The 13,902-nt window shown below is 37.8% G+C and overlaps 1 protein-coding gene across 2 annotated transcripts in view; it reads right to left on the bottom strand.

Annotated features, from left to right (window-relative positions):
• Nucleotides 1-702: 702 nt before the first annotated feature.
• Nucleotides 703-13,902, bottom strand: part of BMS1 (BMS1 ribosome biogenesis factor) — a 45,180-nt gene continuing 31,980 nt past the window's right edge. Inside the window, exons 14-23 of one of the 2 annotated variants that reach the window (XM_077780043.1) lie at nucleotides 9,823-9,896; nucleotides 8,803-8,976; nucleotides 6,889-7,077; nucleotides 6,620-6,800; nucleotides 6,348-6,406; nucleotides 5,457-5,579; nucleotides 4,455-4,602; nucleotides 3,924-4,099; nucleotides 1,726-1,887; nucleotides 703-1,213 (exon numbers count right to left, since the gene is read on the bottom strand). In XM_077780043.1, coding sequence (XP_077636169.1) covers nucleotides 983-1,213; nucleotides 1,726-1,887; nucleotides 3,924-4,099; nucleotides 4,455-4,602; nucleotides 5,457-5,579; nucleotides 6,348-6,406; nucleotides 6,620-6,800; nucleotides 6,889-7,077; nucleotides 8,803-8,976; nucleotides 9,823-9,896 — 1,517 coding nt within the window. In that variant the 3' untranslated portion in view covers nucleotides 703-982. The remainder of the gene's footprint in view (nucleotides 1,214-1,725; nucleotides 1,888-3,923; nucleotides 4,100-4,454; nucleotides 4,603-5,456; nucleotides 5,580-6,347; nucleotides 6,407-6,619; nucleotides 6,801-6,888; nucleotides 7,078-8,802; nucleotides 8,977-9,822; nucleotides 9,897-13,902) is intronic. The other variant, XM_077780048.1, reaches the window with a different exon arrangement.

Below are 13,902 nucleotides of genomic sequence, written 5' to 3'. Positions count from 1 at the left end.
CTTTGGGGTCTCAGGCAGGTAAAGTGTGCTCAGAAAGGCAAAGGGAGAAGGAAGACATCTCGGTGGCAGCTCCCACTCTGTCTCCCTGAATGCTTTGCTGCCAGGCCACAGCGTCTTGGCAGCTATGGAAAAATTGAAGCGCGTTTAGTAATAGAGCAGGAAATTTAATGAATCCATCAATGCACTTACTGTACTCCTGTAAGGCGCCCGGCACCAAGAGCATTTGGTTCTGGGTGCACTGTAGTGAGTGGCACAGGTGGTCACCTCAGGAGGGAGTAGGTTAGGGCTTGGAGCACCAGATCCTTAAACTCTTAAAAGTGACTGAAGGACTTCAAAGAGTTTCTTCAAGTGGGTTGTATCTATCAATTTTTACTAGGTAAGAAATGAAAGCAGAGAAAGTTTTTAAATATATTTTTTATTAATTTGTTTTAAAAGACCAAAACCAGCCCAATCTATGGTGACAAATTACCAGAAGCAGCTGGACTCTTCTCTCTGCAGTCAGGTCAGGCTGTCGCGCTATTACACATCACATTGCCTCTGGGGACTCAGCTGTGCACTGAACCATATACTCCTAACATTTGAAAGCTGAGTTTTCAAGTTAGTATCTTTTCCCTCTGGAGGACTCATCATGAGCGTGGCAGAATAAGCAATTTATCCACAATCATCAAGCATTCATCCCTAATGAAAACTATTAAGCCAAAATTAACAGAAAAGTATTTTAATAATATTTTTGTAGCACAAAAAAATGAAACTAAGGTAAGAGGAATGTGAAGGAATCTACAAAAGCATAAATAATAGTTTTAAATCTTGACACAGCCTAGGATCTGAGAATGAATAGGTATGTCCTATTAGCAGTTTCCATTTCTCTTCTCAAAGGCACAGTCTGGGCAACAAATCCAACAAAGGGGTCTTTCTTGGGCTCCGGTGCCCTGCTGTCATTTACAAGGACCGTAATCCACCTCTGCAGATGCACAATGACAGCTTATTTTGAAGGCTCCTCAGGCCCCTTCAGGCTGGACTTCTGATTTCTTCTTTCTTTCTGACCCTGAATTCGGAACAGCTTCTTCCTGAGGTCCTTCTGTCGCTTCAGTTTCTCTTCTTCCTCCTTCTGCTTCACCTTGAAGTGTTCTTTATTGTGCAAATGCCGTTGTTCCTTGGCCTTCTTCATCTTCTGACTGTGCACCGTACTTAGAGCATCCAGCAGTGCAAGGACCTGACAAGGACAAAACCCGGTGAGCGTCAGAATATTGTTACAGCACACTTTCCTTCTAGGTTTCCAGGGGCCTAAACATCTGATGTATCAAAACCAGAAGCAATCCATGATCCAAATGAACATTAGCCTAGGGAAAATTTATCCTGAACTGGAACATCATAATTTGCATGAAAGCAGAAATAGGGGCATATCTACTGAGCAAAATACTTAAATAACAGCCTTTACCACAATACCACCTTTGTTAATCACTCTGAATACTATGTAAAACTACGACAGAGTGATTTGCCAGGTGGGTGTTCCCATTACTCTCCATTAAAATGTATAAGGCACAGCATGACGGAACAAAAGGGAAATGGACTCTGGCCTCTCCTTTTAGTGCTAGTGCCTTGAATAAGTCTGGCCCTTATCCTTTCCTGATGAAAAATGAGAATGCAGTAGAAGCACCATGTGTGCTACTGAAAGCGCTATTTTCTATCTAAATGCAACATGCAGGAAGCCACTGTCGACAGTACCTTCCTCTCATGTGGCTCCCGTATGACAGCTGGTCTCCGCCTGTCCTTCGGTATCTTGCCTGCCTTTGCTTGGGTCTTGGGCTTGTTCTTAAATGGCAGGGCCTTCTGCAAGGCTTTTGGAATGTGCAGTGAATTAAAATGTTTCTTTTGCCTCACGATTGGCTGAAAAGAAAAATAGAGACAGTGATATATTTGAATTATGATCTATATGTATTTAAAACTTGCCTAAAATCTTCTCAGTGGACTGACTTTTCCACATGATCAGTAACACCAGAGTATGCTGATCATCAGAAAAGAGGATTCAATCATCTATCAAATATAGATTGCCTCAATGGATATACATTTTTCTGTTGCAAAACAGAGAAATACATAGAATATACTTACAGTTCTTCCAAAAAAATCAACTGTATCCATGTCTATGGTATGAACTATGGGGCTCTCAACAGAGCAGATGAACAGATCCAAAGTTTCTTCTAATGGAAAACCCATGCCTTATTTTTGGGACACTGAGGTAGTTTCTTGTAGCTGAATAAGAATAAGCTAGCTGTTCATCTTCATAATCAACCTCTGTGGATTTAAGGACATAGTTCTTCCTCCAATCAGCAGCAGTGTCCCCATCCTTGATTATCATTAAAAAGTTTAACTTTATTCTGAATGGAAGGCCAGCTGAGAAAAATGAGATTTCAATGACAGATAAAGGCCAAACACCCTCTACATTCAATTTTTATAAGAGTCTAATTTTTCTGCTTAAATTGAGATGACCAAAATTCTTAACTGCCTCAAAAACAGTTAATAAGTTGAAAGTCTTGCCCTAGGTCTTTACCAAGGCCAACATCAACTATACAGAGAATATTTCTGCTAGGTCTTCAAATTTATTATGAAAGACATCATCTATGATAATATTCAATATTCTCTGTTTAGGGACCTAAAATACTTAGAATGAAGGAACTTGGAGAAGTCACATTCCGAAAGAAGAGTAAGCAATGCGAGCTAGACAACAGGTACCATGTCCTGTAATACATTTTAACAGAAATTCATGTTACATAATTCAAAACTGTATTATTAACTATTTTATTAAAAAAGTAACAACTGAGAAACATGTTTCTGGTGGAATCACAGACTGATATCCTGAACAACTCTCTTATTACCACACGATATCCAGCATTAAAATAATAAATCTTTTCAAATGCATTGTTAACCTGTGAAGAAAATAATAAAGGTTCTCAAAGACCAAAATCCAAATGAAATGGGATTTTGACAGGTACTGAGAATTTAAAAAAAAAAAAAATACTGATGACGCCAACTACTGGCAACTACTGTTGGTGGGAGTCCCTGGTATGGCTCCAGAATACTGTAAGCATCATCCAGTGACGTGGAACACTTGCATACCCTGTGCCTGGCCACCCCAACCTGGGGGATCCATGTAAATGAAATGTGTGCACACGTACACCAAACAAGTCACATATAAGTGCTGAGGGTAGCATTAATACTGACCAGAAATTGGAAATAATGTTCATCCATGGATAAACTGACATTGTCACATAATACAATTCTACTTGACAGTAACAAATGAATGGCTGCTATATACAAGAACATGAACGAATCTTATAAAACCAAAAGAAAGATATCAGGCAAGATAGTATATGCTGTATTTTATAAAACTCAAAACACAGGCAGAACTAATTTACATGTCAGGAGTCGAGATAGTGGCTGTCTTTGAGGTGGAGATGGGGTAGTGACTAGTGGTCATAAGGCGGGCTTTGCTGTGCTGGTAATTCTATTGCTTGATCCAGGCGATAGCAATTTTGGGTGTGTTAAATTCATGAGTTGTAGGCTTAGATCTGTGTATTTTTCTGCATGCATGTTAACCTTCACTCCAAAGTTTATTAAAACCTTCAAAAAAAAAACCCACCCACATTGCTTTAATAACAATTAGCACATTAGTGTTTTTAAAAGTAATACATGTATATGACAGGAAAAAAATAGTTCAAAAGAGTATATAATGAAAAGTTTGTCACCTTTCCAACCCATGAAAACTATTACCACCTTTCCTGAATTCTTTCCAAAATACTCTATGAATATACATGTTCATTCAAATATAATGTTAGATTTCCTACTTGAAAATTCAAAACATTCAAAAACCTTATGTACAAAGCATTTGGATGACCCCCATCTACAGAGCACACGTGTGACTGTACCTTATACAAAGAATCCTTGTTGGGCTTTAGTCGGATACCATGGGCAAGCCGGAGCTGACCAGTGGTCCGCATTCCTGACCACGTATCTTTCTCACCAACTGGTTTCAACAAAGAAGTCACTGGGTTATAGAAGGCGGGAATGGAGACGGGATACCAAGTTCTCATGAAGACAATATCTGGAAATAGAGGTAATTTACTTTAACATTTTCAAAAGAAACTTTGTAACAATCTCATCAGACAAAATGAACAAAACATTCACCCCAAACTTCTCTGGTTTGGTGCCTGGTATTTGAAGAGAGACTTCACCAAGTAAACGACTCTCAAATATCACAAAACTTTTACTGGGTTGGAATCACATGGCTCCACACACAGCATGACTTACTTAGCATACAGCCTAAGGTACTCCAACTGGGGAGAGTTGGAACTGATTCCAAGTTTCTGAAACCTAAACTACAACCTCTAATCCACACTGGCTAGAAATCAATAACGAACGGTAACATGCTGTTATGATTACACTACAATTATATTTACCACTCATCAGCAACTTATCCTCAAAGCTGGCCCGGAAAGCTCCTTCTGGAGCTCGAAGCGCTTTCTTGATCTGTCCCCTGATGCCACTGACAGTTCGAATCATAGCACCTTCAAATTTGGCCACTTCCAAAGCAGAATTAAACATGCCCTAGAGGCATATGGGAAAAAAAAACACCACATAACACAAAATCAGATACTTTACTTGCTGGTTCGTAAATAAATCCTTGGTTAAAAAAAACTCATTTAATGGTGATTAAATAATCAAAATGTATTTTCCCCACTAACAGTGGAACTACTAGGTCAAAAGGAATACAACTCTATTTCATTTCCCCCCAAATAACATTAAGATTCTATTGTAGGCTCATTAGCATGCTCATCACTGATATCTTTGTAAAAGAAAAGATCAAAAAGATATATACCAGACTGAACAGCCCTAGATAGCCTCTGCTATCATCTCACAGGGCTGGGCTGCAGCTCATATCCTATGACTTGGGTGCATGTGCTCAGAAAATAAAGAGTGGTGGATAAATGCTGGTGATATTATTACCTTATATTAAGAATATTTTATGAGCATCTTAACAATGTATATTTAATGGAAACCCCCTACTAATAAAATTTTCAATAAATGTCACTCAAACTACCCTCCCATGTTACACTGCAGAACAGAGTGTCCATTTCTCTGTAACCCTGCCAACAAGTATTTTACAAAATACTTTGTCTATTTTTCTATTGAGCTATTTAACAAACCTATGATTTCCCCCCTTTCTTAACAGAAACCAAAAAGGCAGGAAACAAAACCCAGTGAAAGAGACTATATATTTAGCTCTGTCACAGTCTCACATGGAATAAGGAATAACCTCAATTAGTAAATATCTGTTAACTCCACCTTAAAATTTTCTAAGCATAATACTCTTTTGAAAGCATCAGACTATATTTTAGAAGTATCATTCCTCCTTTAACAAAATATACATTCATGAACATGTAATATACAGATATACAGACCTTAATAAATGATGTATTCTTGAAAATTTTATATGGAAAACCAGTTAGCTTTAATTTCTTCACAATTTTTATGGATTTATCCAGATCAAGGACAACTCCTGTGGCAGCTATCCGGAAATCAGGCTGAGAAGAACCCCCAAAATTTGAATACAGGAATAATATCAAAGAGAAAAACTGTAATTCTGTCTATGATGCAGTAAATTACCACAGTGCATTTCACTTACAATCAGCTAAGAAAGAACATGAAAGAATACATGAACATGCAAAGCAATATTTTAACAAAAGCCAATGTGAAACTGTAATACATCTAATAAGCCAAACTAATGATGATGTCTTGAATATTCTCCAGAGGGTGATTTCACAATAACATAATTTCACAACAATGAGCAATTCAGAATGGAAAGCAATATGAAAATCTGGTTACAATGTTTAAGAAATTAAATTTTGGACCCCCAGGGCAGATTCCATCTGCTCATTGTTCAATTTTCTGTCAAAAAGGGCCAATAAAACCTGCTCCGATTAATCAAACGAAGACTGTGTGAACATACTTTGCTACACCGGCATTACCAAGAGGTAGTCTTATGTCTAGCTGGTATCTGATGTATCCCTAGTGCCAAGTACAATGGTGAGCACCGCTTAAATATTTTTAGAAAAGTCCAAAAAATGTATACAAATATAAAATGTTATCAGTACCATAAAAATTCCTCTACCTCTCCCTTCTCCATTGTCACACCTTGCTTAAAAAAGATGTAGGAAAATTAAGAGCAGAGAGAAGCTTACTATAAATACTAAAAACAAGTCATTTTCAACTTAAAGTTTCATGTACATATTCTGTATTTAAGATATATTTCTCAAACATGATCTGGAAAATAAAACATTCAAGATATTTACCATTATGCCACTGACAGACTGTACTGCCAAGAACCCAGTTCCCTGTGGAGTAATAGGACCTTAAAGAAAACAGAAGGAAAAAAAAAAGAAAGAAATACAGTGAATCACAAATTTTGGATTCTATTTTAAATATGTACTCCAATCCAAAAAAAACCCTTATGAATTGAAATTTAAAGGAGAAAAGCAAAACTATAATGATAAAGTATAAAAAGTTTAAATCTACAAGCAAGTTATTCTACAAGCAAGTTTAAATCTACAAGCAAGCATATTACCCCAAAAAGTTGCTCCACAATGCATGTGCTGTGGGGTGTATTTTAGAAGCCTTTGTCTCCCATTGTGGTCTTCGATATAATAGAGTGGAATGGTCTGAAACCTCCTCCACCCCACAGAAAAAATGATTGGATCTCGGGACTTGAGGATTTTCTTATACCAACGATGTTTCTTCAGACGCATCTGAGGGGAGAAGAGATTTCAATAAGATTATTGGTGGAAGTACGTCCAAAAAACCCCGATTGTCAAGCATGCAACAAAGGGTACCTACCTGTACATATCCGACATTGCCTTCACTATTGCCCAAACCACCCAAAATAATTGGGTAATGGGGGTCAAAGTTAAGCACAAATTCACAGGGGACATTTTCTATCTCAATTCGAACGTACATCCCAGGTCGAAAACCCTCATACTGAACTCTGGCTTCATCATCTTGATCTTCAAATTCTGCTCGGTTAAGCTGTATATAAGACAGGAAAAAAAAACGATAAAAAAAAAAACAAACCACAAAGCTGTTATCTTAATAAATGTTAACATTTTAAAAAAGAGCAATTTCTCAATAAAGGAACATGGACAGAAATCATTTACGTTTTATCCTAGATAAAAAATAACATTTTCATCTTTACAGTTTGTTCAGGATATGTCCCAACTGTTTTCTTCTTCATTGCTCCAAGCACAGTAAACGCAAACAACTCTGAAAGCAGCTCTTCATGCTGGTCAGCGATCACTCTCCACCGGGCCTCTTACAATGGGGCACCCACTGTCAGTTCTGGTCCTCTCTCCTGTCTTCATGCTCACTCCTTGGGTCACCCCATCCATTTTTTGGCTTTAAGTAGCATCTAGATGCTGAGGACTGTACATCTGAGTTCCTGGTCCCAACCTCTTTCCAGACTCCTCACTGACTACTTGATGCTCCACTTGTCTGAAAGAGATCTCAAACCCAACAGCTCTAAACTTCATCTTCCTGGACAAACCTGCACCAGCCAACTAGAAGCTTTCCTATCTTCCTGACAACTCAACTTCCAGTAAGTTTCCTCTCACACACCCCACACTCAATCTACCTTTGATACGCCTTTCAAAAGCATATCCAGAATTTGACTCTTTTTCCTCCACTGCCACACACTTCCCCACTCCATGGTGTGAGTCCCCTTAATCTTACTGAACTCTTGCCTCAGCAATGCTTTCAAAGGTAAGCAGGTCACACATGCCTCTCCTCTGTTCAAAACCCCCCAGAGATCCCCATTTCACTCAGCATAAAAAATTCAAAGTCCTTTACAATGGCCTACAAGATTCAAGGTGATTTTAAGTAATAAATGGATTGAAGCAAAGACTTCAGAACTAGCTTTTACATGTCTTATTTACTTCTATCAAAGGTCAGTACAGACTTGGAACCTATACATTAAAGACTTACCAGGAGATACTTTCTTGAATAGATGCAGGCCTAGACTGGGCAAAGCCTGATGATCAGATTTTCACAAATCATCTATTTAATCTGTATAAGATGCATTTGGGTATGTTCTAGCTTACAGGAATTCTGGATATCCCCCACCCTTGTCAAAGCGCAATTCAAACACTCGTCATCACCTGCACACACATCTTTGTGTGTCCTTCAAAGTGAGTTCATCAGCTCGGTCTGTTCAGCACAGCAGGCAGGAGGGCCAGACTATCTCCTTTTCATCCTTTGCAGTATTTCACACGCTCCCTTTATCTCCACATCTGACCTGACACTTGAAATATCCAGTGAACTCTGCCCAAGGTGAGTTTTTAGAAAAGCTTCCCTGGAGAGCACTGGTACGTGCCTAACACTGGTGTATGCAAGAATCACCTGCCCATTCAAATTATTTTATGGTTCCAGGAAGCTGTTGTCAGAATGCTATAGTCGTGCTTGTATTTAAATAAACAAATCATTACACTGTGAGCTCCTCAACAGTCGCAGCCTATCTCAACTGCTTTTGCTTCCTCAATGCTTGGTACAAAATAGACACTGATATCTTTCTGGTCCATTTCTGACTGACGAAACAATCAGATGACTACATGAATAAACACTCACCTGCATCTTGACTCAACAGCCCAAACAGGAAGCACAGAAGCAGGTCAGGGAGCAGAGACTTAAACAAAATTATGTATTCACAACACCGTATTATATAGCCTTGAAATGAAGCCGATAAGAACCAAGTTTTCTTACCTGTGCTTGTTTATGCATTTCTCCTTTAAGATCATCAAAATACGTGCTTTCTCCTTCATCATATTCTGCATCAAACATCTCCTTCAATTTTCTCTTTTTATCCAAATGCTTTTTCTTGGCACTTTCCTCTGCATTGGGGTCAATTTCTTCCTTAACTTCTTCTACTTCTTCAATCTTAAATTTCCATAAGAGAAAGATTTGTAAAAGTTTGTGGGGATCTTTTCTTTAAACATTAAAGCAGATTTTTAAAGTTCTTTTTTTTTTTTTTAATATTTATTGTATTTCTTTTGTGAGCGAGTAAGCACACAAGCAAGAGAGGGGCAGAGACAGAGGGAGAGAGACAACCCCCAGCAGGCCCCACACTATCAGCACAGAGCCAGCATGAACCCCGAAATCATGACCTAAGCTGAAATCAAGAGTCAGATGTTTAACTAACTGAGCCACCCAGGTGCCCCAGATTTTTTTTTAAAGTTCTATCTGAGCTGCAAAAATCTTGGTTATGATCATCATGAAAATAAAACAAACCAAAACACAGACTTTGGCTCTAAATAACATGTACTGCTACAAGAGTCCTTTAGGCATCTGTAGTACAATAAACTGTCACTCCGTAATCTGGCTGGAATCCCAAAGATAAATAAAAATAACAACGAGGTTTCCCACCCAGATGCTCCCCAGAAACTGTTCTAAAGAAATATTGGTGAGAATAGGGATTTAGTTTTTTTAAATGGCACTTAAATTGAAGAAGAGGCAAAAGAAATGGTGGAGAGACAGTGACTCAGGAGATAAATTTCTGTGACTGAAGAATTACAATGACAACAAGAGATAGGTCTCATCCAAAAGATCAAGCATAATTAACAACTTTGATGTCCCCAACCTCCATATTTTTAGGAAGGAATCCATCCACTCTGTAATCTACTCAGATAAGAAGTAAGATGTGCATTCTTAATATGGGCTGCTCACAGAACATAATGACCACAGATCAGGGACCATGACTCACAGCCAGCTGTAGCAAAGTCATACCTGAGTATCTGGGCCTGGTTTTCCCTTGTGCACATCCCCTGTTTCCAGGTCTTCAAAGTCACCATAGAGCTCTTCTGGGAAAAGAAATAAACCCAAATAAATCCTCTGTGAATAGAGCCAGCATGTGACACTCTAGCATTACCATGTGCACTGTCCACTCTGAAGCCCAAAGCTCATTTTTACCCTTCTTATTGCTACACACTCCAGGAGAATCCTATACTTACACAGGCTTCTTTTTCTTGTTAAATTATCAGTATTTCATCACCTGTTTAGATGAAGCAAATGGACACCTATATTTCCTTACTTTATTTGCTTCAATATCTCCCTTAGCCAAGAGCTATTTTTCTAACACAGGTGAGAAACACTCTCAAGCAGAGATGCACACAGAGATGCATACAGAGATGCATGGATTGCCCTGCAGGTGAGTCCCCAAGATCAACAGCAACCAAAAAGTGACATGAAAAAAACATGGCTTGATTACTAAATAGCACATAGGAAAAAGAATCTGAATAGTAAGACCAACACAACACAATGAATGTCATATCTAGGAAAAATCTCAGATTATATAAAATAATAGCATTTAGAGTAAGAGTGGTAGCTTAAAAAAAAAAAAACACAAAGAGCTCATTAATTCACTCATCCTTTTGTTTTTGGAACTCTAAGTTTAGCTATGGGTCCTATCCTTTAAAGAAAAAGATGTTGAAACTCCTTTAGGAAGCAATATTTAGATAAAACATTTTCATATTAAAATGAGCCAAAGAACCAAAAAGCCAAAGATACAATAGATGAGAAGATTACATTTGTAATAAAAACAAAAAAGTATAAGATACTTAGTAATAAACTTAAAGAGAAATGTGCTGGACCTTCATTTAAAAAATATAAATATAAATTTAAAAAGCATTAATATGCTACCAAGGAACACATGGAATAACATTAGCTAAAACTTTCAAGTGCTTTTATACAAGGCACTACTCTAAGTATTTTACATGTCTTAACTACATTCTTTAACATGACTTACATAGGTGTTATTAATGTTATCTACTAAACAAAGATTACCATATATTTGAAAAAGACAACTCCCTTCACCAGTTATAATTAAAAAACACCACCAAGAAAAAGACAACTACAGATCAGGAGAAGATATCTGTAAATGACATATCCAGTAAAGGGTTAGTATCCAAAATATATAAAGAACCTACACAACTCAACACCCAAAAAAACCACCAAATAATCTAATTAAAAGCGGGCAGAAGTTAGGAACAGACATTTCTACAAAGAAGACATACAGATGGTTGGCCAAAAGACACATGAAAAGATGCTCAATATCACTTATCACCAGGGAAATGCAAATCAAAATCACAATATCACCCTATACCTATCAGAATGCCTAAAATCAACAACATAAGAAACACAAGAAATAAATGTTGGTAAAGATGTGTAGAAAAAGGAACCCTCTTCCACTGTTGGTGGGAATGCAAACTGGTATAGAAAGACAACAGGGAGGTTCCTCAAAAAAATTAAAATATAACTGCCATATGATTTACACAAAAAGAATATGAAAATACTAATTCTAAAGGAATATGTATCCCTATGTTTACTGTAGCATTATTTACAATAGCCAAGTTATGGAAGCACCCCAAGTGTCTATCAGTAGATGAATGGATAAAGAAGATGTGGCATAAATATACAATGGAATATATTATTCAGCTATCAAAAAGAATGAAATATTGCCATTTGCAACAACATGAATGAATCTAGAGCGTACAATGCTAAGTGAAATAAGTCAGAGAAAGACAAATACCATATAATTTCACTCATATGTGAAACTTAGGAAACAAAACAAATAAATAAAGGGAGAAAAAAGAGACAAACCAAAAGCCAGACTCTTAACTAGAGATCTCAAAGATCTAGTTGTGAGTAGGCCTGCCCCATGCTCCTGTCCTGTAAGAAAGGCTCTCCACCCTGTTAGTTCTTTTTCATTTGAACCACTTGCACCCCACCTAGTCCTCAACCTAATGAATTTCACTTCACCTCCCTGCCAGCGCATGAGTTTATTCAAACATTAATTACATCATCCCAAGGGAACCAATGGTTATCCTATGCTCATTTCTGTGCAAACCCTGCCTCTCAAAGCCCCTGGTTGCTCAGTGCCTGCGTGGCATGTAGTGTTCTCTTCCCTTAGGCTGTGAGCATATGTGACTGATACACTGTTGTCAATCGCATCTGTACAGTGTTGGGTGTTGTTGTTTGGCCTTCTTCACAACCCTAGAGCTAGAATCTCTCCCTCACCAATGGGGAAATTAGGAGGTGACCATAATACATAACAATAAAAGGATCAATCCATCAGAAAGACATACTAATCCTAAATGTGTGTGCATCAAAGAGAACCCCAAACACAAGAAGCAAAAATTGACAGAGCTGAAAAAGATAGGTCCAGAATTATACACGGTAACTTGAACATCTTCCTCTGAGCAACTGATGAAACTAGTTAGAACATCACCAAAGATGGAGCGCCTGGGTGGCTCAGTCAGTCAAGTGTCTGACTTCGGCTCCAGATCATGATCTTGCTGTTTGTGATTTCAAGCGCCACATCAGGCTCTCTGTTGTCAGCGCAGAGCCAACTTCAGATCCTCTGCCTCCCTCTCTCTCTGCTCCTCCCCCACTCATCCTCTCTCCCTCCCTTCCTCTCTCTCTCAAAAATAAACATTTTTTTTTGACAAAAATAAGCATTTTTTAAAAAATCATCAAAGATATAGAAGATTTAAACAATACATGTCAACTTAACAGAATCTAATTAACATATATAGAACACTCTACCCAACAATTTTTAAAAATTTTTAAAAGTTTTATTTATTTTTGAGAGAGAGACAGAGCATGAGTGGGGGAGGAGCAGAGAGAGAGACACAGAATCTGAAGCAGGCTCCAGGCTCCAAGCTGTCAGCACAGAGCCAATACGGGGCTTAAACCCACGAACCGTGAGATCCTGACCTGAGCCGAAGTGGGACACTTAACCAACTGAGCCACCCAGGTACTCCTGTACCCAACGATTTTTAAAGTACCCACAGAACATCTACCAAGACATAGTACACAGTCTCGGTAATAAAGTGAATCTAAACAAATGTAAAAGGTTTGAAATCATAAGAGGTTGTTCTTATAATGTAATTAAATTGACAATCAAGAACAGAAAGAAAAGAAATTTCTAAACATTTTGTAGTTAAACAATACATTAAATAATGCATGGGTCAAAGAGAAGTAAAGGAAATATAAAAATGCACACAACTGAATGAGAGTGAAAACACAACATATGAAAATTTGGGAGAAGCAACTAAGCCACACTGCAAGAGCAATTTACAGCACTCAATGTTCACAGTAGAAATGAGAAAAGGCCTTAAACCAATAATCTAAGAAGCCTGAAAAGTACAAAATAACCTAAAACAAGCAAAGAACAGAAATAATAAAGATACAAGCAGAAACAAACAAAATTAAAAACTAGAACATAGAAATCAATGAAACCAACAGCTGATCATTTGAAAAAAATCAACAATTAATAACTCTTACTGACAAAGAAAAAGGAGGACACAAATCACCAATGTCAAGAAAGAAATGGGGGCATGTGGGTGGCTCAGTCAGTCCGCTAAACATCTGACTCTTAATTTCAGCCCAGGTCATGATCTCACAGTTTATGAGTTCGAGTCCCATGTCAGGCTCCACACTGGTAATGCAGAGCCTGCTTGGGATTCTCTGTCTCCCTCTCTCTCTGCCCTTCCCCTGCTCATGCTTTCTTTCTCTCTCAAAATAAATAAACTTAAAAAAAAAAAAAAGAATGAAATGGGATTATCACAACAGATTCTGCAGTCATTGAAAGGTTATTATTAGATGAACACTCTGAATACTACATACTCAGAATACCAAAGCTAACTTCTTGGAGAAGGCACTTAATGTCCTCTCTCTCTCTGCCCCTCCTCCACTCACTCTCTCAAAATAAGTAATCTTTAAAAAACTTTCAAAAATCAATGTAATTTATTATATCAAAATTCATACATGAAAAAATTCATATATGAATAAAATTCATTATGATCG

This window comes from Crocuta crocuta, unplaced genomic scaffold (assembly GCF_008692635.1).
Source record: "Crocuta crocuta isolate KB4526 unplaced genomic scaffold, BGI_CrCroc_1.0 scaffold170, whole genome shotgun sequence".
NCBI classification, from domain to species: Eukaryota; Metazoa; Chordata; class Mammalia; order Carnivora; family Hyaenidae; genus Crocuta; species Crocuta crocuta.
Note: the sequence above shows the minus strand (reverse complement) of the source record. Positions and strands in the feature narration are given on the sequence as shown.